This window comes from Aphelocoma coerulescens, chromosome 15 (genome assembly GCF_041296385.1).
Source record: "Aphelocoma coerulescens isolate FSJ_1873_10779 chromosome 15, UR_Acoe_1.0, whole genome shotgun sequence".
Taxonomy (NCBI): Eukaryota; Metazoa; Chordata; class Aves; order Passeriformes; family Corvidae; genus Aphelocoma; species Aphelocoma coerulescens.
In genome coordinates, this window is record NC_091029.1 from 5,463,656 (window position 1) to 5,485,929 (window position 22,274).

Below are 22,274 nucleotides of genomic sequence, written 5' to 3' on the forward strand. Positions count from 1 at the left end.
TACATATCCATTATATCAAAACCACGTTACACTTCCACTGCTTCCTGTTGGTTTGCCATCTGGAAACTAAACAAGCTGGTAGTAAAGACAGAATTCAACTCTGCATTTACCAAAGGAGCTGTACAAGCCTCCATTTGCAGATGATTGCACAACCTGAGCAGGCAGAACCCGGCCCCAGAGCCAGCACTGGGCCCACCCTGAGGGCAACTCATCCATCCAGGAATGGGATCAGCCAGGGAGGGATACACAGATGCCCCTCAGCACCCCTGGTGCCCCGTGGGAGGCACCTCCCACCTGCAGCCCCCTCCTCCTGCCCAGCCCAGCCCCTTACAGTGGGCAGCCACAGCACATGAGTCCTCCTGGCTCAGGAGCATCAAGGTTCCAGGTGCACGTGCTGCTCAGCCTGAAATCCCAAACCAAACCCAACCCCAGAGCAGCCTTCGGGACCCCAAACACCAGCTCAGGAGCAAAATGTAGGTGCCTGAGATAAGAGACAGAGCTTTTTATGATCAAATTTATTTAATTAAATTTCATTGCCTGCTTTACTGTCAGTCACACCAGAGACTGCCAAAGGAAACTAAACATTGTACATTCACTACAAGATTCTCTCAAATTTTCACAATTAGTCCAAATCCATGGAAGTCACAGGGCCCCTTTCCCTCTGTCTTACAACACATTAACAATGGCAGGACACAAACTCCAGCACGGAGGAGACCTGAGCCCTTGGGTTCCAGGAGTACTTCAATGACCTCTGTGTGCATGCCACACCTCTGCATTTACCAACCCAGCCTCCTGGTGGTACAGGACAAATAACCACTCAACTGCTAACCCAGTGAGGAAACAAAACACATTATTTGTGGGGGCTGGAGGGTGGGCAGGTGCAATGCACAGGTGAGGCACCAGAGCCAGGCAGGTGGGGCAGTGCCAGCATGCACAGCCCCAGGACAACATGCACAGCACACCTGGCCCACGCTGCCAGTGCAGGAATGTTTTGTCACTGATGGTAACAGAAATCAGATCCCTCCTGGGAACTCAGGCAAGGCTTGCCCTGCCAAGGGTGCTGGGAGGAAACCAGGCATTAATAGATCTTTATCTAACTAGTGCTTTTAAAATACTTTCTCTTTGATCTAACAAGCATTAGGATAATATCCCCCTGTTATGTGCTCTGAATAGTTCCTTAAACATGCTGAAGACCTTTTCCCTATGGAGTTTCCTACAGGAGGCATTTGTTATCCCAGGGGCCCTTGCACATCAGCCCCTCACAGACAGCAGGGAAACATGTCAGGGGCTACAACTGAAACTGTCATCATATCTGAAAGTCTACATTTCCCAAAGTGTATTCCCAACATGAAAACAGCTAAAATCACAATTATATTCCATTGCTCTGTGTAAAATCCAGACTGCTTGCATGGGTTCTAAAGAGAAGCTCTGGAAAACAGCCACTGCACTGGCAGGAGTATTCCTGGAGGGAAGGGCTGTCCCTGTCCTCACTGCCCAGCCTAAGATACACTGGAAAATGCTGTACAGGTACTGTCAGTGTATTTGTCTAAAAAGCAGCTTCTGGAAAATTTCAAGTTGCAAATTACTTTATAAATCACAAGCCATTTTTCCTTTATCTTGCCAATTTTAATGAAGAAAAACGTTAGCATTTCAATGTACAAAAGTCCAATAAAACATGATTTTTTTTCTTTTAAATCAGTGAGTGGGTAAAGTTTGGGTTAAACTTATTCAACAGCAAAAGTCTTCCAATTTCCACTAATAGAATTTTTTTTTCTGATTTGACTAGAGGATAATGACAATCCAGAAATAAATAGCTATAAATACATTCATTTTTCCTATTCCAAAAAGTCATCACATAGGGAAGACATAAAACTGAAATTAACTTGTTTGAGTGTCCCTTTACAATGAGAGATGGGCGAGTTAGAGCAGAGTGACTTGGACAGGAGAGAAAACAAGTAGGGCAGAAATTGGTCCAGTATTGACATTCATGAACATACCAGTTAGCAAAATTCATCCTTTAAATGACACTACTCAGTTGATTTTTTTATTTGCTTGGGGTATACATAATGAAAGCAGTTTCCTTGGAATCTTTGCTAGGACAGGTATAGCACCCAGAGACACTGTAACCACCCCTTCTGTCTGCATGTGTGTGTGTAGTTATATACAGAGTCATGCACCCACACACACATCCAAGATCCGGCATCGGCGTCCGTCCGTCGTCACTCGTCATTGGCAGCACTCGTTCCTCTCACTTGGCCTTGGTTACGCAGCTGTGGAGAGAGGAAGCACAATTTCTGCATTAGCAGCTTCTTCAGACAGAGCTCCAAACAGGCTGGGAGATTATCTCCAGGGAAAAAAGCAGGACAGGGACTCAGAATGCCACCGGGACTGAGAGTCACACCAAAGCAATGCCGGCTCCTGAGGCAATCTCAGTGGCAGCTGTCCTTGGGTAGGACCTGCCTCCAGGGGTGGGAGCAGCTCCCTTCACTGGGGAGCCCACACAGATCAGTGGGATGTGGCACCCTGGGGCTGGGATGTTACAGCAGTCCCTGTGAGGAACAGCAGCACCAAAGTGCTGGGCACAAGCACCAAGAGCCTGTAACTCCTGGAGAATCTGCTCCCGCAGTAACGGCTCCAACACAGTTCAGTGCCTGTAAAGACCAGGTGGAACTGGATTTCAAGAACTGAAGGTGGAAGGTGACGCTCCACAGTCTCCCTAAGTGACATGGACCAAGTCTACAGATCACTTTGCCACTGCGTGTGCAGCAGAGCGATGCTGATGCGTCTGACTGGAGCCCAGAAGGGCTGGGCACCAGGGCTCGGTGCCATCGCCACGACAGCAGCACATCCCACACCTCGGGTGTCTGCACTGGGGAAGCATCAGGCACCAGCAGGAATTCTGCCCCCGGCCCAAGCACCTGCATCAGTGCCCACCTGGTGTGCCCTGGGCACCATGGGTCAGTCCCACCTGCTGATCACCACACCACTACCGAGCAGGAGGAAGGTAAGGCCCACACGGGTTATGCGGACATTAAGATGATTTCTGCTAGCAATTCCCATCCAAAAGAACATTAATCCCTCTTCTCCTTTTCCATCCAGCAGTTGACTTACACAGCTCGCTTTGCCTCAGAACCTACAGAGAACTCCTCTAGACGTCCGCAGCCAAAGTGCCTCGAACGGAACCCTTCTTACGCATCTGAAGTGAAATAAAACGTGAGCTCCACACACAGAACCTGCCGCGCCGTGTTAGTATGAGAGAAGGAATGACCTACAGGAACTGCTTCTCCCTAGCCAGGGCCAGGACCAGCTACAGCTCAGGGGGTTTGGACATGGCATGGCATTTCTTTTTGGCAAGGAGACCTGGGAACTGGAGAGTTACTGTAAAAAATGCTGCTTGGATTTTTACCAAGGCCACGATGTTCCAGCATGGAATCACTGCTCAGGATACCCAGTGTGGCATCTCTACCCTCACACAGGCATTAGAGAGGTTGGTCACAGGGCTTTGGCTGGACCAGATGCTTTCCTACTCTGCACTGATGAGCTGATGCATGTTTCATGGAGCAGAGGTGCTTCTCATCTCCAGCAGCCAGAGACAGAACCCACCAAGTGAAACATAAACAGTGAGAAAAAGATGGACTGGGATAGAGGAACTCTGGAAGAACACTGATGAGGATTCAGAGAGTAACAGAAAGTAAAAAAGCAGAGATCCTGACTATAAAAATCGACTGAAGATGAAGCACAGGAGCAACAAAAGAACTGGAATGTGCACAGAATCCAGAGAAGGATCAGCTCAGAGCAGAAGGAAGAAAGGGTGTTCATGAGAAGGGGAAGAGTACCAGGACACTGTGTGGGAAAGAACATGCACTGCCAGCCCTGCTTTGTGCCTGGTTTAGCTCTCAGCATCACAGAACTGCCTAGTGCAGCCCTGTCCATCCCTGACCACTCTGCAGGGACAGGAGCATGGATGCACCTGTGTCACACTGAGCACCTCATCCCTGAGCACTCACTTCCCAGAGGTCCTGGCCATAAAACACACTTTGTGGTGTACTGGGGATGTAATGGCAGTTACTGGTGAGCACAATGGATGGAGTAGTTGAATATGAAACAAGATGACAAATTACTTTGGATAAAACCAGCATTCATATTATTTGGCAGTGACATTTTTGCCCTTAGGTTGTTCTCCAATAACGCACTGAACCCATTGAAATTACATCATTTACAGGTGTTTGTAGATACCCCTCTTGAAACAATTGAAAAACCCCAAGACAGTAGGTCCCCACTCCTCTCACATTTCACAATATCTACAGAAATCTGGGTTAGTGTAACATCAATACATTTATCTTGTGAAAAAAAAACAAACCAAAAACAACCCAACTTTTTCAACAATACACAAATTCCTGACACTAACATCTTACACAACGAGCTATTTGCAAAAAACTGTTTGCCTTTGCAAAATGAGAAAATATTAAGTAAATACGTTTGATGTTTAAGAATGAGGATAAATGCTACAGCCAGAGACATGTGAGCTGGGTTTGGCTTAAGGTAAGAACTAAAAGAGCAGCAAATATTTTGGAAAAAAAAATATTGAAAAGGAGCTACTTACCAGTGAGAAATGTGAAACAAAACATCCACAGTCCACAGAGACACAAAGGAACAATTTCATCAGGCACACAGGTGTGTCAGGTTCTGCTGCCTCTCTCCAGCACACCTCTGGTGTGCAGTCCTCACTGCCACTACCCTTGCTCAGGGAAACTGGATAAAGTCTGTTTCAGCCCAGATGAAGAACTATGAATGTGCAAAAGGGAACCCTTCTGGCAAAAATCAGTTTACAGAGGACAGCTGTTACGCTTCCTCCTTCACAGACACCTGGCAACAGGTGGCTCTAGGAACAGGATTAGGCATAAATCAGAATTCAAGAAGAAACCCCTGTGATTTGAGAGAACAACTGCCAAAAATCCCCAAATGCCCATGAGAGAGCACAAGGTCTGCAAGAGTGAGTGAACACCAACCTCATCCAAAGCACATTCTGGGGCTGCTGACCCAAGGGAAAAGAACATTTGGTGCTACCAGCTCAGCACAGGACCATGAAGAAACACTTCTTCCAAACCCAGGAAACATCCCTACACAACACAGGCTGTTCCACAGCTTGGAAAGTCCCTGGAGGGCACAAGTGGGAAGGGAGGAGCTGCAGCTGGTTTGGTACCAACAGCAAAGATGCACCAGGCACAGACCACGGAATGTGTCACCGGGCCCCTGTCCACAGCTGGTCTGAAGCCTCGGGCAACCAGGTTAGAGGTGTCTGGAATGAGTCAAAGCATACAAACAGCAAGTTGTAGCTGAAGACACTTTGTGTCTTGGAAGAACCAAGACACTGGAACTGTCTGGGTAACCTGACTGGGTTTAGGGCATGAAGCAATTGTCAAAATGGGAAGGAAATACAACTGCAAATCCACAAAGTGCAAAAAACCTGCAAAACTCCGGCAGGATTTAACATGGGAAAGGTTCATGCCAAAGGTCATGCTCTGGAAAGACTCTACAGAAGAAGGCTTCTTTCCCAGCCTGTGGTGGTCCTCTACCTCTGAATGGAAAGAGCAGTGACAGTGCCCTGTGTCTGAGCTTTGTCCCAGACATCAGCCCACAACACGTCAGGCCACACAGATTTGGTCCTCACAGCCACTAAAGCAGGAAAACTGACATGACCTCAGTTGATTTTACTGACTTTCTCTCTGGAAGTAAAACTTTGGTTTGGTGTGCTAATCAGAAGTGGAACAGCTGACACCTGACACAAACTTGCTTGAAAACATGTTTGAAGAGAAAAAGTAACCAGATCTAGTGATGACTAGAAATGAAACAAAGCAAGACACGTGATGGGACAGGACAGTGACAGCTTTGAGCTCCAACCAACAAGTGACAAAAAAAGCCCTGAATGGGACTTTGTGCAATGGGTGTGGTGCCATAAACACAGAGGTAGTCAGGGCAGACATCCTGCATTTAATGACATCAGAGCTACTTACCTTACAGCCACCTGCAGCTTGACAGCACAGAATGCAGGAGCTTGAAGCACATGGGGCTGCACTCAGGGGGCCACAACACTCATCAGCAGTTGCTCAAACACACACACACACACACAGGGATGGGCACCACACAACCTGCCTCAGTTTCTGAACAGCTAAATCTGCAGGTAGAAGCACACACACACACCTGAGCCTTAACAAAAAGCGTTCTTACCGCTTCCAGCTCCTTCTGGGTTTCATCCTCCATTCTCCTAATGTCCTCCATAGTCAGCTCAATCCACTTGTCAATCCAACAGAACAGCTGGCGATGGAAGTTGGTAAATATCCTTTTTTCTTGCTTTAAGAAGATAAACAAGCATTACTTCATAGGTAGGACTTGTTAAAGGTTGGAAAGTGATAGCAGCTGCTCAGTTTGAAGAGTTAAAAATCTTCAGGTGAGCGCTGCTTCACACTGCTACAGGTTCAGCCCCTGCCCCACCCCTGGATCCAATTTAAATTCACCCCATTTCTCAAATGCTTTAACATGGAAAAAAAATGAACAAATTCCACTATCAAAAAAGAGTTTCAAGAAAGCTCAGCCATTCACATTACTTGAAAATGATGAAGAACATTGTTAAAATGAAGAACAGCCAATTCCTGAACACTGTGCTTTTTTTTGGTAGAGAATTGTCCTGGTACTACCAGTGAAGCCCTGCTCGTAGCAAACCAAGACATAAATGGTTTGACTGGCTGGAGAAATGGACAGGAATTGCCTGGCTGTGAGCAACAGGAAACTGCACTGCTGTTCCTGCTCAACCCCCCACATCAACACAGCCCCACAAGGCAGAAGCACTCACCTTTTGTATAAAGTTTTCGACTTTGTTCTGCAGTCCCCACCACTTAAATTTGATGGTCACCAATTTGTAAGCACACATTTTGGGACACTCCTCATCGGTTGCTAGCTCCTTCTGTTTGGGGTAATAGAAAAGAAGTTTTAATACTTTAAAAGTTTAATTATTAGAAATTATCATTCTAATTAGTGCTTTAGAATTATAAATAATATCATTAATTTATAGTAAAATAATTCAATTTAACTATGTTGTTATGATAATAACATAGAATTCTAAGTATTATTACAGAAAAACAACATTCTAATCAGTAACTTGGGGCTGCTCCTGAAAGACTCCCTGTGATTCACTTCCAGGGGCTGCTCAGTTCCTGTGGGGATCTCTGGTGTGGCACACACAGCCCATTCCCTCCTGGGATAGATTCTGGTTGGCATGGGGTACTGGCAAGCTTTGCACAGCTGTTGGGGTGCCACATGGGGCCACAGGAAATTTGTTCCTCAGCTGGAGTTGAGCCAAGTTCTGAAGGAAACATGAACTTCGTTCTTCACTGATAAAGACTTCATAAGGCTGTAACAACAGCTCCTAGTACCTTCCAGTTTGGCCCCAGAGGTCCTCTCTTCGTCTTAACTGACTGGAATAATGCAGGATCTTCATCAGCTTTGTAGTCCTGTAATATAAAACACTCTGAGAGTCAGAAAACATCACCAGATTCAATATCCCACTGTGTGAAGCTTCTGCTCATGGCTGCCAAACCAATTCCTTGAGTGCTGTGGAGCAGGATGGCTGCAGCAGAGCTGCCAGGCTGACTCCATGGCTCCATCACACCTGCTTCCAACACCACAGCTCTCCAGGGCTGCTCCAGGCCAGAGCTGCCCTGTGCTGTGCACACTGTGACATCTGCACTGTCCCACTGGGTCTGTGACCCCTGAGGGGAGGAGAAGGCAGTAATTCAGCAACCAGAGTGCTAATGCTTTTCAGGCTGCAACACATGTCCCACTGCTGGGGAGGCAGAACAGCAGGGAAGGAGGCAGAACAGGAGGGAAGAAGGCAGAAACAACTCCCTCACACAATCAGAAACTCTGAGATCCCAGCCTGAGCGAGGGGCAGAGCCCACACAGCACTGCCTCACTGTGGACAGCTCTGCTCACCCCCTGTGTATGGGGGGAAAGCCAATGGGTACAGATCTGAAAGGGGAAAATGCTTCCAATAGATGGATTCACTTAATTTACTGATGAGGGGCATGAAAATGGTTATTTGATAAAGATGCTGCCATGGAAACTAGGAAAGGATTAAAAATTCTGGGCTCAGTGAAAACAAGTAAGGTTTATACTGTATATGAAAAACATTTATGCAAGATTACCATTACACCCTCACAACCCAACTGTAACAATTTAAGTTGCTTCAAAGCAGAACAAATGCTTGGTAGGTACCACAGAAAAGCCCAAGAAATTTTAGCAAAGTTTAAAGTCTCATTTTTAAATAAAGTTACAGTGAGGACAAAATCTGCAGAACATGGAGTGAAAGAAACACCTCCAAGAGAAGCAGCTCCTGGCTGCTCAAGACCACATCAGTTTTCAGCTCCATATTCTTCCATCAGCACAGAGAAACAAAGGCTACTTCTAGACTAAATTCTGAATCCACAGAGAAAAGCTGCACATATTAACAGCTAATGCTTCCACAGACGTTCTGACATTTACAAAAACCTACTGCAAGCCAAATGGAGCTGAAAAACCTGGGAAGTCCTCTCAGAGGAATCTGATTTCACTTACAGAACATCAGCTGTCACACTTTCTTCTCCCCAGTTTTCTCTCATTGCTCCCAGTTCTCTTAACATACCTACCTACACTGCATATAAAACAGGCTGAAGAAACCCTAATTTATCTAGGAAGCACTACCAGGTGTTCAGACAAACTTCCATATTGAGGACTCAAACATGTATTTTAGGAACTGAGCAGATATTTCCTAGAAGCAGCCAAGTGAGTAAAGACATTTCAATCCCATTGCTAATCAGTGTTTTATGAACTTCCACAAATCAGGAGTCTCCTCTAGTTCTCCCTCTAAGCTGAAACAACATTCCAGTTTGAAGAACCCTCACAAGAGTCAGCCAGCCTCAGCAGGGGCTGCCATGGTGCTCCACAACCCTTCACCTGCCTCAGAGGACAGCCCAAAGAACCAGCATGAGCACTGCACAGAAACACTTAAACATTTTAAGTTCTGAATTATTATAACTGCTGAAAGACTACAAGCCCTATTTGCCACCTGAATTTTAGTAAAACCCACTTAGTTATGACTGCACTGTAATAAAGCACATGTCCTTTCCACAGACATCCCAAAGAGCAAATACATAGCAGAACACAATATTCAGCCCTGACTCACTTCCCAGGGCACTGAGCACAGCACTGAGCCAGAGCCACTGGCTGTGTCTGAGACTGACTGCTCCTGGAACCCTGTGGGGAGCGAGGGAGCCACAGAGCTCACAGGGCTGGCCACCAGCTGCAGACTTCTCATCTCACAAGCTATTTCCAAATACTGTGGGAGAGGACAGCTGCAACCCACTGGAATCCTCAGGTTCTGCATTGTCCTGGAGGCTCAATGTGATACACTTCTTAAAAATTATTTTTTAACAATCCTTGCGTGGAAAAAAAAGTAATCTTCTTTACATTTAAATCACCTTTAAGATACCTATGCAAATGCTGCAGCAGAATGTTTTTACAGAAATATATTGAATGTTTTAAATGACTGATCATGACTGCCTTCTAAAAATTTCACTCAAGCACTGGATGGAAGACATGGAAGTGGATCAGGCTATAGCAATGGATAAACAATTTTGCTCTATGTAACTAATTGCTGGCAGAACTGCTGCTGGTTTGGGGCAGCACTGTGGCAAACAGAAACACAAGAATTCCACATCTTAGTGCCACTTGTAAACAAAACCAGGTACTGCACTGAGACAACCCTGAATTTATTTTCACTGTGTGAACATCCTGCCAAGGCAGAGCTCACACTGTGGTGGTGTGGGGCATGAGGCACTTCAACTCAGCTACATGGGCAGCCTTGGTCTGCCTGGTTTATGGAGGGGAATGATTTGTCTGGATACCCCAGGGACAACTCAAGGCCATGTGATGCTGTAACCTGTCATCCTACCTCCCACTGCACAGGGACACTGGTAAAAACCAACTGTGCTCTTGCATTTAGGACCCAAATAAATAACCACAGCTGGAAACAGTGGGGAAGAAAATGTTATCTATGAGTAAAACGTAGGAGTGAAAACAGAAATTCCAAGAAAATAGATGAGTCATGGTAAGGTTTTCTATGCTCGAGGCAGAAGCTTTGAACCAAGACCTTTTAGAACTCAGTTAACCCAAATCCTGTTAAGGACAGGGAAAACCCTTTATAGACTAAAGCCTAGATGGTCAGGAGAGCATTGTAGGAACTCTTCTCTACACACAGATCCTACCAGCATGCAGGGAAGACGACTGGACTAGAGCCAAAGTACAAATAAACAACAGTTCTTTGCAGAGTTTAAGGAAATTATCTGGGCAGCAAGAGCTTAACTCCTGACAACAACAAGTCCTTCTTAGGAAGAAAAACAGGCAGCTGCTGGAGCAAATATTACAGCTCAAACCCCTGAAGCCCTCTGGAAAGGCAGACAGGCAAACATCCACCAGCAGCAGCATAACAAGACAGAGGAGCAAAATGATTTCAAAGAAATACAAAAATATCATTTCACAGGCAGTTTCTGCTCAAATTCTCAATATAACATGCATGAAAGCAATCATCTAATATAAAGAATGATTAAGAGAGACCATGAACCACATACAGTAAAAGTAACATCACAACAAACTGAGAACCTGGGCACTTCTTTTTCATTCTCCTGTCTCATTCTCAGTCTTTAGACATGCTCAGTGTAGTAACAGTGCTCCTGAGAACTCATGGTTCACTATCAAGTAGTATAAAAACTCAAAGCCTATATATATATATATATATATATATATAGGACAGAATGATTTTAAGAAAACTTTTAGGACCTAACACGAAAATTATCCAAGTCTGATGCCTGATCTGCAAATCCATGAAAATGGAACTGGACATGGACTGGCCTCACACTAACTAGATAGGTGGACACAAATTCTGACTTTCCAGCTCAATACTGCATTAGTGTTTTAAACAAGAGAACGTGCATACTACTGGTGTTATTGAGCAAAAAACTCACATACAGTTCCTGTGGAAGGAAACACCTACCAGCACTTCCTTCCAACATCATCCATAGCTCTGTGAGTGCTCATTCACAGCACAACAGATGATCAAAATCAGGTTTATCCAAGTGTCATATTCCCAACTCAGTGCATGATTCCCATGTCTTATAACTGAAACAGTCACCAGCACTACTGTACACTGCACTGACATGCAGCCCTGTGTTTTAGGTAGGTTTAGCTAAATGGCTTTTAATAAAAAATGTCTTGCAATCACTCCCATCTCCTGAAGAGTCCTGCAGCTACAGCACAGCTATCAGGGGAGCCATTGCCTGAAATCACCTTTAAAAGAATGCCAAGGTTCAAATGAGAAATGAAATCAGCCTGGTTATCACGGACACACATCGTGGTGCCGTGCCCTGAACGAGAAGTTAAAGGTCTCCAGGAAGGAGGCTGGAAGAGATGAGTATTTATAAACACCCAGGACAGGATGCAAAAGCCTGAGTTAGGGATAGAAAACAAAAAGAGGGGCAAAAAACTAAAAGCACATCATATTTATACACAGATAGGCTGTTCAATGGGATGTGTCATTGCACAATGATTCCAAGGTTCAGCACTAATAACGTGGAGCTGTTTAGCTGCCTATCATGTGATAAATTAAGTCTGAAATGGGACAGATCCACCTTCTCTTTCACTTGAGAATATTTTAACACTTCCTTGCAGACTACAGAAGAGCATTTCCTATATTCCAATATATTCCCTCAAACTGTAGAACAAGGGTTAGCACACAGAAATGCAAACTCTTAAGGCATGTGTAATCTGACTGATTTGTACAAAATCGTAATTTTAGAACTTTCTTTCAAGTAATATAATAAAGATCCACTACGACCTAAACAAAACATTTAATGTCTTCATTAAATACAAAAATAGCTATAAACCTGATTTCAATTTGTTTTCACTACACTCTACTTTTCTACAAATTGTTTCCAAAACCACAGCCTCTTCTGATGTTAATTGAGTGTTCATTTTTGCTTACACTTTAAAAAGTCTTTCTCTCCTGGGAAGTCACTTCTATATACAAACAACATAAAGTGACATAGTCTGCATGCTGGAGATGATTAAAAGGCTGCAGGGTTAAATGTATATCTCAAGAAAGTCACAGATGTCACCCACATTATTTCTATACATACTTAAATGAGCACGAGTCAGCACATGCATGCCATTAGTACCTTAAAGAAATTGGTATTTTCATATTTATCCTGATTGTAGCTCTGAAACAAGTTAACTGCTGCACCACAGGAGGGGGGACAAGGTTCATTCACAGAACAAAAGGATACATCTTGAATACATGAAAACTTTTTCAGCATTGCTGGATTTTATACATACATAGTTCTATTCTATAGTTTATGCATATACATAGTTCTATTCTTTCAGTTCTACTGTTACCCAAGGTCGTACATTTCAGCTGCTTTTCCAGGTAAAACTATGTTTGAGAAGATAAATGTACAAATAAAACTTTCCTTTGGCAACACTGACTATTCCTTTTCCCTAAAAAATGGAGCAGACCAAAAAAACCCACCCAGCCACTTAGAATGATAATTCTCAAACAAACATCATAACAAAAAAAACCCCTAAAACCATACAAAGCACATGATTCCAGACCTCACCCCACAGAGTGAAATGGTTATTGCTTGAATATCACAGAACAAAGATGCAGAAACTGCAGGAAAAGAACATCTGGACAAATAGAACACAGGAAAAACAGATGATGCTTTTTAGGGGATATTTACTTTCCAAGACCAGCAGCCTTCTCTGAAGGCACAAAGCCAGCACATCAGTCTTGGCAATTTTGTTATGATGTAGCTAAACTTCCAAAAAAAAAAAAAAAAATTCAAGTTCCATTACCTAAACTTGATGAAGATATCAGCATAAATATAAAGTGTCTTTCCTGAAGTCTTAAGAATTGAAGAGAGAAAAGATAAAGGCCAGAAAATGCAGACTTTTGTAACAGAAAAGACTCCAAGTGTGGGTGCCAGAGAATTCCTGATGTCTAATCCCAGAAGAAAACAGGTAAACAGCAAGGGTATGAATCTGCAGGGAACTCAGAGTTACCAGGGTCTGCTCAGAGTTTAAGCACAAAGCCAGGCTTTGGTTAATGAAGTCAGGACTTTGCAAAACTGAGTTTCTGCGAGATAAAAAGGAAATAAAAACTTGAATCACATGGTGAAAATTAACCCCAAGTATTCCTACACAAGAATGGGCTATACTGTGAGTTTGAATCTGAAAATATCTGCTCAAAATAATTGCGAAAAGTGGAAATGGTGCTAGGAGTTAATAAAAAGGAAACAGAAATGCAGAAACATTAGAAGAGACTTAAGACTCTTGATGAGACCACTCTGCACTCAGTTTTGATACTCTGTAGGTCAAATACACAAAGGAAAAAAAGAGGATAATGTACTGAAAATAGTTCCAAGGAAGTCTTCTCCCCAGAATGGAGGATATCCATGTATCCAAATTCAAAAAATAACAGTTAAATAGTATAAAGAGCCTCTCCTTGCACACAACCACAACAATCACATCACACTTATTGTGCAAACACAGTCTCCATATTAGTGCCTACCATCTCCCTACTGTCCAAAAAATATTGCACATCCAACAGTCCAGCTGTTACAATTTAACAAACCAGACAACAGCCCCGGCAGATCCAGATGTGCAGAAAAAATCAGCAGTAAAAACAAAGAAGTAACACAGGCACATAAATGAATGATTCTGTTCAAGACACTTTTCATGTCTCTCTTGGGTGAAATCCACACCATTTTAGCTTATTCACTATCAACACACAGCTCAAGTGGAATCAGCTGCATGCTACATCCCAATCCCAGTAGCTGAACATTTACTTACTCCTGGTTCTACTTGAGTTCTATCTGCAATGTCAATATGGACAACCTCAACACTCTTCCATGTGTTTGGATCTAAATTGTGAACCTGTAAAACAAACAAAAAGAAATTATTCCCATGCTGGGAATCACCATGTGTGTGTGCCAGGGAGTTTTTCAGGATGCTGTAAAGGCAGCATTCTCCAAACCTACCCTTTCTTCCTCTGCCTCTCTCAAAGAAAATGATCTCCACAATTACAGCTTAATTCACTCGCTAATCAATTTTAAACCAGCACAAAGCCTTCACTTCTTGTGCATTCAGGAAACCTGGATTTAAGATTAAGCTGTATTCATCTGTCACATTTGTTAGTGCTAATGAAATCAAGCTCTGATTAGAACCATTACCCGTTCCACAATCTGCATGAACTTCTTGAGCTAGAAAGAAGTCGTATAAATTCCAACTGCAAATATGCAGATTCCAATAACCTGAACGATCTCATGGGTTCCCTGAATCATAGGACTGCCCTGAAGGTGGACCAGGTGTAGTCTGAGGGCGTGTAAAGGTCTGAGGACAGAATCAGCTCCACACCTGTGGTCTGTCCAGCACACACCTAAACTCAGTCACAGCCAGCAGAGCTGTCCAAGGAACAATCCCCCTTCTGTGCAGCACACCGAGGGCTACAGCTCGCCCAAGCACTGGAAACAGACTGACAACTAGTCCTCTTTGGATGGTTTGTCAATGTTTGTCACTACAGAGCAAAATTTTCCTGAAGTGACACGTGAACCAAAGTGAGTGTCTGGGGAGGAAAACAAGAACGTTGCCAGCTGGGACAATTTACAGAGGCAGCTTCAATACATAACTGCAGAGTGTACACAGATCAACCCCAATGGTCTTGTGAAACCTGTTGTAAAACCTGCTTTCAAATAAACTTGTCAGGCTAACTATCAGTAGCACGTCTAAGGTAAAAGAACATGAAATAAAAAAAAGGATTTGCTGAAAAGTTACTTAAATATGTGCATGAGAATCAAGCATCTGTATTGATCTCTAAACATAAAAACCAAACCCCTTCTCCTGTCCCTGGACCTCCTTAGATGAGACAGCTTGACCTGAAAAATGCTTTTCCTGCTTTACTCGCTGGTCAGGCACTGACTTTATGCAGTAATTATCCAACATTACCAGGTATAAAATACTTTATCTGTACTAATTGTACAATTGCATTAAGGTTTGATATCCAAACCCCAACTCACATTCTCTGTTGTTCCCAAATCTGGTTTATGCCAGGTCTCAATTTTTATGAAGAAGTCATCTTTCATGTATTCATTCTGTAAGAATTAAAAGCAAAAAGCACAAGTCTGATTACACCTCTCTGCTCTAAGTTTAGATAAATGGTACCTACATACAAGCCCCTACTAATCCCCAACTAGCAACACAATCTACTTAAACTACCAGAGAAACAGCCCCCTTACCTAAACACAAAAACAAGTACATGATAATCTTAAACTAGAGCAGTGAGTACTAAATTAAAACCAGTCATGTTTAAGAAATCCAGCTCTACCTGTGCACATCAATAGAAATAACCCTGCCATTTGCTGTCCTGCTTCCTCAACCCTGAAGTTCTTTACCTCTATATTCAATGAATTTTCAAATTATTAATCCTGCAGTTGGATGTTATTGTATAGCACAATTACAATCATAAAGCTGGATCAGAATGGTCCAGCTGCCACCAAATTGTTCATCTAAAGACAATGACAGAGCCCTGCTGATGCCAGAAGTCAGAGGGCACACACTTGTGAGCACAGGTATCATGATGAGTCAAGCTCAACAGTTCAAACTCACTTGCTACTCCTCGTGTCACATCCACCTGGTAACAATCTAAACCATGTTTGCAAGTCAGCAGATAAAGCAGTTTAACATTTAACTTAGAAGTTTTCATTAAACAGGTCACCAAAACATGTAAAATGGTAGTAAAATCTTAATGATGTGCCTGCCATGCATCTTAAAAAAACAAACCCAAATCCTGAGCTGTGCTGATCCATTTAAATTTCCAGTTACCCCATTTTAACTGAGGCAGGAATTCACTCGACAGCAATGGCATTTCAGACAGGTAGGGACTGATTCCATTTCACTGCTCTTCCTGCATTCAGGAGTGTAGAAGCCCCTGATACGTTCCATTTCCCCTCCCACTTTTTTTAGCATTTTATCTTACCAGGATAGACATTATGCATCTGTAATGGTAATTAAAGGCATAAAAGAAATGAAAATGAAATCATTTCTCTGACAAATTAGAGTTCTAATTATAGCCACATGCAGACAAATAAAATAACAGGGAGCTCTACACCAGGAGTCCTAGCAAGGCCCATATGACAGGCTGGAGCCATGCAATTGTAGTGGTAGTAACAGACAAAACAGATCTCAAAAAACCCCAATATACAACTGGTAGGATTTCAAATACTCACTGTCACAACTGGTGTCGTCAGAAACACGTGCAATGAAAAGGAAAAGAAAACACAGAGCATTATTAGATACAATTGTTTCTGAAAGGTCTCACACATACCAGCACCAACAACAGAACACACGTGGGGGAGACTCACTTGTTCTACAGTAGGGATACGCATTCCAGGCCTTCTCATGGAACACCAGGGAGCCTTCTGGAGCAATCATCCTTACAAACCCAGGGACTTTACTGGGAAAACAAACATGGACAACGTGTTTAAAGTTCTGCCAGCTGAAATTCCTCATTGGTTTCTTCCACTCCAATAAGAAAGGCACATTCTAACCAAGCATTTGAGGGGTTATGATGTACGTTGTCACCTGCAGTGAAATACAGAGGAACTTCAAAAACCTTCCTGATCACAACATAATTAAGAAAATAAAGGGAAAGGAAATAATGAGGCAATTGAGAGTGAGCTGTGTGATCGTGATGAAAGCTGTGCTATCCTTCCTCTTGCAGAGCAGTAAAGACACCTGCTGAGGAAGAGCAATGCACAGAGCTCTCACCTCCAGCTCCCTGGCAAGCAGCTCCTGACCTGCAGCAGAAACCTTATGTCTCACTCATCTCTGACTCCAGTCTAGAGCAAGCAAACACAATTTGTCCCAGACAAATATCCCACATATTTAAAATCCACCGCATTTCACATTTTCCCACTCACCAGAGCATTCATGCACAATTCAGCAAATTACAAAGTGGCAGGAAAACACAGACAAGTGTCCCAGAATAGCAAACAATGGAAGGCTACCCTCACCTTTAAACATTTCTTGGTCAATACCAAGAGATTACAATGTGCATCAAGGCTCTTCTCACCTCTTTAAATGATAGATTTTGTGAGTATATTGTCCCTTCTCGCCATCCTTTTCATAAGGCTCATTTTTTAAGACCTGAATTCCTTCCCCACCTCCTGTTTCGTTTTTGCTGGCTTCTGCCACAGAATAAAGCTGCCCAACTTGATACTGAAAAGGGAACAGAAGTCAAATGTCAGCACCAAAGTTGGCCACAACTTCTAACACATAAAAAAAATTAGCTGCTTCCTGTGAAAATTGGGTAGTACAAAAAAAGATTATCAGCAAAGTAAAATACACCATATAAAAGATATTTAGTAAACTCTGACAACTTTTTGGCAAACACGTATCTGCAGCTCACAAACACCAGGTCTGCACCCAGGTTGTTCCACAACAACCCAACACTTTGGGGCACACTATAATTGTTATGCTTCACTTTTCCTATCCTAAGAGCAAAGTCTATTTGTCGTTCTTTGCTGCATCAAGAAATATCAATTTCGAGTTTACAGATTTTGAGATGACCAATTTCCAGCTCTGAGCCTTCCCAGTTCACACTTTCAATCAACTAAATACTGCCCATCCAGGCCCCAGGAAATGCACACTGCAGAACAAGTGTAATGTTTCCCTCAGAAGTACGTTCGACGCCCTGTCGTGACAGACATCCTATCATGACTCTCGTTTAAATGCACCTCGGTGCCACTTGAATTGCTGGCTTCAGATCTGGGAAGACAATTCCTACACCTGTGGCTTCAGGAAAAGGCTTGGAGTCCCTCAATGCCAGGTCAGCAGTAATGTGCTGCCCCAGGGCACCTCTGCACTGCTGGCAGCGGAGGGCTCAGAACACCACAGGGCTCTGTGCTGCATTTGCTTCCCTGGGAATTCCTTGACCAGAGCAGGGCTCACAGCTGTGTCACTGTTCTCTGTCAGGCAGGGTAGCCACAGCACAGGGAACGTTTGGACCCAGGCTGGTCAGATTTCTGACACAAAATCCCCTCCCACCCCTCAGCCTGAATAAAGCAGGGAGGATCAGGACATACCTCTTGCACTGAGCAAGGTAAAACCACTCGGCTGAAAGAGGAAAAGAGAAAATTCAATAAAATTAATCATTAGGCTTCACCTGCAGATAACAGATATAACACAGATGTTCAAGAAAGAAGTGTCAAAAGGAGCCAATTCGAGTCTTCTCTTCAGAAATCTCTGTGACAGGGAGGCTTTGGATAAAATGCCACAAACCCAAGTGAAACTCAATGCCAGACACACTACAAAACGCAAAACAAGGGGTGGAAGATGGTAGAAGCTGCACAAAAGAGCCAGGAAATCTGGGTTCTACTTCCAGCTGTGTCACAATAACTTTGTGTTACGCTAAATTTGTTTATAAACTTTTGAACCTCCACATTACCTTTACTGCCAGTGAGGCTACAGTTACAGGACTTTGCAGTCATTAGCAGCCAAAAGGTGGGACAGAGAAACAAACCAGCTTGTACTTTGCGGCAGGAGCCCCCACGGGAAAGATCTACCCAGTGGCGAGGAGCTCCCGGTGTCACCAGAACAGGGAACCGGGAGCGGGGAAGGGCTCCGGCCCCACTCCGGGGCTGTCGCCACTGCCACCCGAGCTGCTTTCTAAGAAAAACGGGGAGGAATCACCCGTGACCCGTGCGCTCCGCAGGGACCCGCGGGATGGAGTTCGAGGAGCTGCCGGTGCGGGGCCGCGGCTCTCCCGCTCCGGGCAGGGACCGCCCGGCACCGCTCGGGCCGCGTCCCCGCGCTGTCGAGCGGCCCTTCCCGTGACGGCGGCGCCGGCGCTCGGAGGAGCGGAGCGGCCCCGCGCCCCGGAGGGAGCGGCGACCCCGGGGCCACACGGCAGGAGCGGCGCGGGCGGGCCCCGGCGGCGGCGGGCGCGGCCGAGGGAGACCCGGCGGGGCGGCGGCCCGGGCGGGGCGGCGGCGGCGGCCGCTGTAGCGATGCCGGCGGCCGCGGTAGCGGCGGCCCCGGTACCGGCCGGCCCCGGCGCCCTCCCCCCGCCCCGGGCCGGCCCCGCCGCCCCCACTCACAACTCCTTGATCAGCACCATCTTCCCGCCGCTCCGCGCACGCGCCGCTCCCGAGCCAGGCCCCGCCCCCGCCGCTCGGCCAATCGCGCTCGCGCCTCACCCGGAGGCGCGCACGCGCCGGACGCGGCCAATCCGAGGGCGCGCAGCTCCCGCGAGCGCACACCTCACCTGTCAGCGGCCAATCAAAACGCGCCGCCGGTGAGCAGCCCCAGCTCGTAGTTGCCGGCGAAGTGACGTCATCGCGCGGCGCCGCACGCGGGGGGCCGGTGGCAGCGGGGAGAGAGGGCGGGCCCGGGCTGGGCCGGGCTGGGACCGGCGGTACCGAGCACCGAGCGCGGCCCTGCACGGCAGCGGGACGGGCCTTACGCACCGCCCAGCGGGCGGGGAAGGGCCCGTGCCGGACACCGCAGTTTGCCCGCTCCGCGGTGTCGGGCCCTCACTGACCGACGCCGCTGCCGAATGGGGTCATCCCAGCGCCTTCCCAGCGTGTGGGAAGCGAGGAGCTGCAGTGCTGGTGAATTTCGGGGAGCCCGGGTCCCTGCCTTGGGTCCCGCTGTCCCCCACGGCCCGTCCCCGCTGTCACACCGAGCACCGGGCGCGGCACCGCCGCTGCCCCGGCGACAGCGCCGCTGGCCGGTGCTGCCATCGCCATCGCTGCCGGACACTGCCTCTGCCTCTGGCACGCGGGGGGAAGCTAAAATTCCTTTCTGCAATCTGCTGCGAGCAAAATCCTTTACCCGCGGATCCCTGTTAGCTCTGGAGTGCCCCTGTACTGCCACGCAAATGAAACCACACCGAAGCTGGAGCGGGCTCGGTTTCCGCGGCCAAGGCCGCCCTCTTGTGAGACAATTTCTGCTCGCCTCCCTCGCAGTCACAAGAAGGACGACAGGAATAAATAACGACCACACAAGGTACGGCCGTGCTGGGGCTTCGACCTTCAGCTGGCATTAAAAAATACAAAATGAAAGGAGTCTGCAGGGCTAAAAGCTCAGCAACATTGAAAGAAGACTGAAATCAGCCCCAAGTGGAGCCTTTCCAGGCTGTGAGGAACCTGGAACACCGCTCCTGGAGGAGAGGAATTCCAGCGGTACCTCGGTGATGGGGCAGTGACACCAGCCAGTACAGGCCCGTGTGGCAGGGACAAGTTCTCCCGAGGCTCCTGGTTGAGGGGCAGGGGGATGGGACCACCCAAGGCATGTTCTTTGTGTTGAATTTGGCTTTATCCTGGTTTCCATAGCGATTTAAGTTATCCTGTGGCAAAATGTTGCCCTAAGAACAAAGCAGCCAGGGAACATACTTCCACCTTGAGGTTCTTCAAAATTGTAATTCAGGTAAAACTACAGGATTTACTTAAAATAATGTATTCTAAATATATTGATTTGCTTTCTAGTTCCTGAGCATTGGCTTTCATTTTTTCCCCATTTTCCACAGCCATGCAGACTTTTGCTTTCCCTCTGTTTGAAATGCACATACAAACATAAAACCAGGTAAACTGCAAAGAAAAAAACAACCACAAGCTCCACACTTGTGTTCCCATGGCACATCCTTTTCCCCAGAGGTGACTTGTGACCCTCTCTGCAGCCCCCCTGGCTCCCCTTTCCCAGAGGAGCCATCATCCCCTGCATTTCCTTTGCCAAGAGCCAGAGTTAATGAGACATTTACACAAAGGAGAGCAGAAATCCAGATAAAATTCAGTGTTGCCAAACACTCCTCCCCCACATCAATGGCTGTAAGGAAAACCCTCGGCAGGCTCTTCCTATGGACACATATTTCCATGGAAGTCCTTGAACGGTGACTCAGGCCTGTACTGGCTCTGGCCATGAGGCACAGCAGCGATCAGGGCCGTGCTGGGGCGCAGTGGCAGGGGACTGTAAATCTCTGTTTCCCCAAGCATTCAGGATTTTCCTTTATTTGGTTTTTTAAAACGCTGGCAGCGTGCAGTCCCTGCTGCTGCTCCTTCCCCATATGGCCAACACTTGTCTCGTGTGTGCTCACCCCAAACCCTCTGTCTACAGCTGCATCCTGCCACACAGGACACCATCACTGAGTAGCCACATCCCACTGACTCCAGACCCGGGACACACAAACCACCTGAGCCCAGCTCCATCACTGAGTAGCCACATCCCGCTGACTCCAGACCCGGGACACACAAACCACTTGAGCCCAGCTCCATCACTGAGTAGCCACATCCCACTGACTGCAGACCCGGGACACACAAACCACCTGAGCCCAGCTCCATCACTGAGTAGCCACATCCCACTGACTCCAGACCCGGGACACACAAACCACCTGAGCCCAGCTCCATCACTGAGTAGCCACATCCCACTGACTCCAGACCCGGGACACACAAACCACCTGAGCCCAGCTCCATCACTGAGTAGCCACATCCCACTGACTCCAGACCCGGGACACACAAACCACCTGAGCCCAGCTCCATCACTGAGTAGCCACATCCCACTGACTCCAGACCCGGGACACACAAACCACCTGAGCCCAGCTCCATCACTGAGTAGCCACATCCCACTGACTCCAGACCTGGGACACACAAACCACCTGAGCCCAGCTCCATCACTGAGTAGCCACATCCCACTGACTCCAGACCCGGGACACACAAACCATCTGAGCCCAGCTCCATCACTGAGTAGCCACATCCCACTGACTCCAGGCCCGGGACACACAAACCACTTGAGCCCAGCTCCACCACAGCTCCACTCGTGGAGGGAATGCTTCCCCAGGAGCTGCTCCTCACGGCAGGGCTCCAGCCCAGCCTCCCCCTGTGGTAGAACCAGCACTGCCAGTGGCTCCTGGCTGCTCCCAGAGGCTGAGCGTGCCAAGGTCCTGTGGCCCCACTACAGGTTTGTGTGTTTAGTTTCATGTGTCTCCAGCACTGCCCCTAAGTACAAGGGCGCCTTTCACATGGGGGCAGAAGGAAGGTTTAACTCATCAAATTCCAGCTGGTGTCGGTATGGGGAGAGTTTCTCATCCCTTTAGCACTGGCTTCTCCCACCGGAGGGAGCTGGGTGAACCTCAGAGCTCC

At 46.5% G+C, this 22,274-nt stretch overlaps 1 protein-coding gene across 1 annotated transcript; it reads right to left on the reverse strand.

The window, feature by feature from the left end:
• Positions 1 to 500: 500 nt before the first annotated feature.
• PITPNB (phosphatidylinositol transfer protein beta) lies at positions 501 to 19,316 on the reverse strand. The gene is made up of 11 exons (XM_069030655.1): positions 19,239 to 19,316; positions 18,225 to 18,255; positions 17,213 to 17,358; positions 16,503 to 16,594; positions 16,368 to 16,375; positions 15,159 to 15,233; positions 13,936 to 14,019; positions 7,431 to 7,508; positions 6,851 to 6,961; positions 6,229 to 6,351; positions 501 to 2,270 (listed from the first exon to the last, which is right to left on the reverse strand). The coding sequence occupies exons 1-11, from the start codon at positions 19,256 to 19,258 to the stop codon at positions 2,220 to 2,222; spliced, it is 819 nt and encodes a 272-aa protein (XP_068886756.1). The 5' UTR covers positions 19,259 to 19,316; the 3' UTR covers positions 501 to 2,219.
• Between the last annotated feature and the right edge of the window lie 2,958 nt (positions 19,317 to 22,274).

Excerpts from the sequence above, each read along its gene's own strand:
- PITPNB (XM_069030655.1), bottom strand. The coding sequence starts at position 19,258 with ATGGTGCTGATCAAGGAGTT. Across the intron at positions 7,509-13,935 it reads GAACTCAAGTAGAACCAGGA|GACTACAAAGCTGATGAAGA; the intron begins GTAAGTAAATGT and ends TTTATATTACAG. Across the intron at positions 2,271-6,228 it reads CCCAGAAGGAGCTGGAAGCG|CTGCGTAACCAAGGCCAAGT; the intron begins GTAAGAACGCTT and ends CTCTCTCCACAG.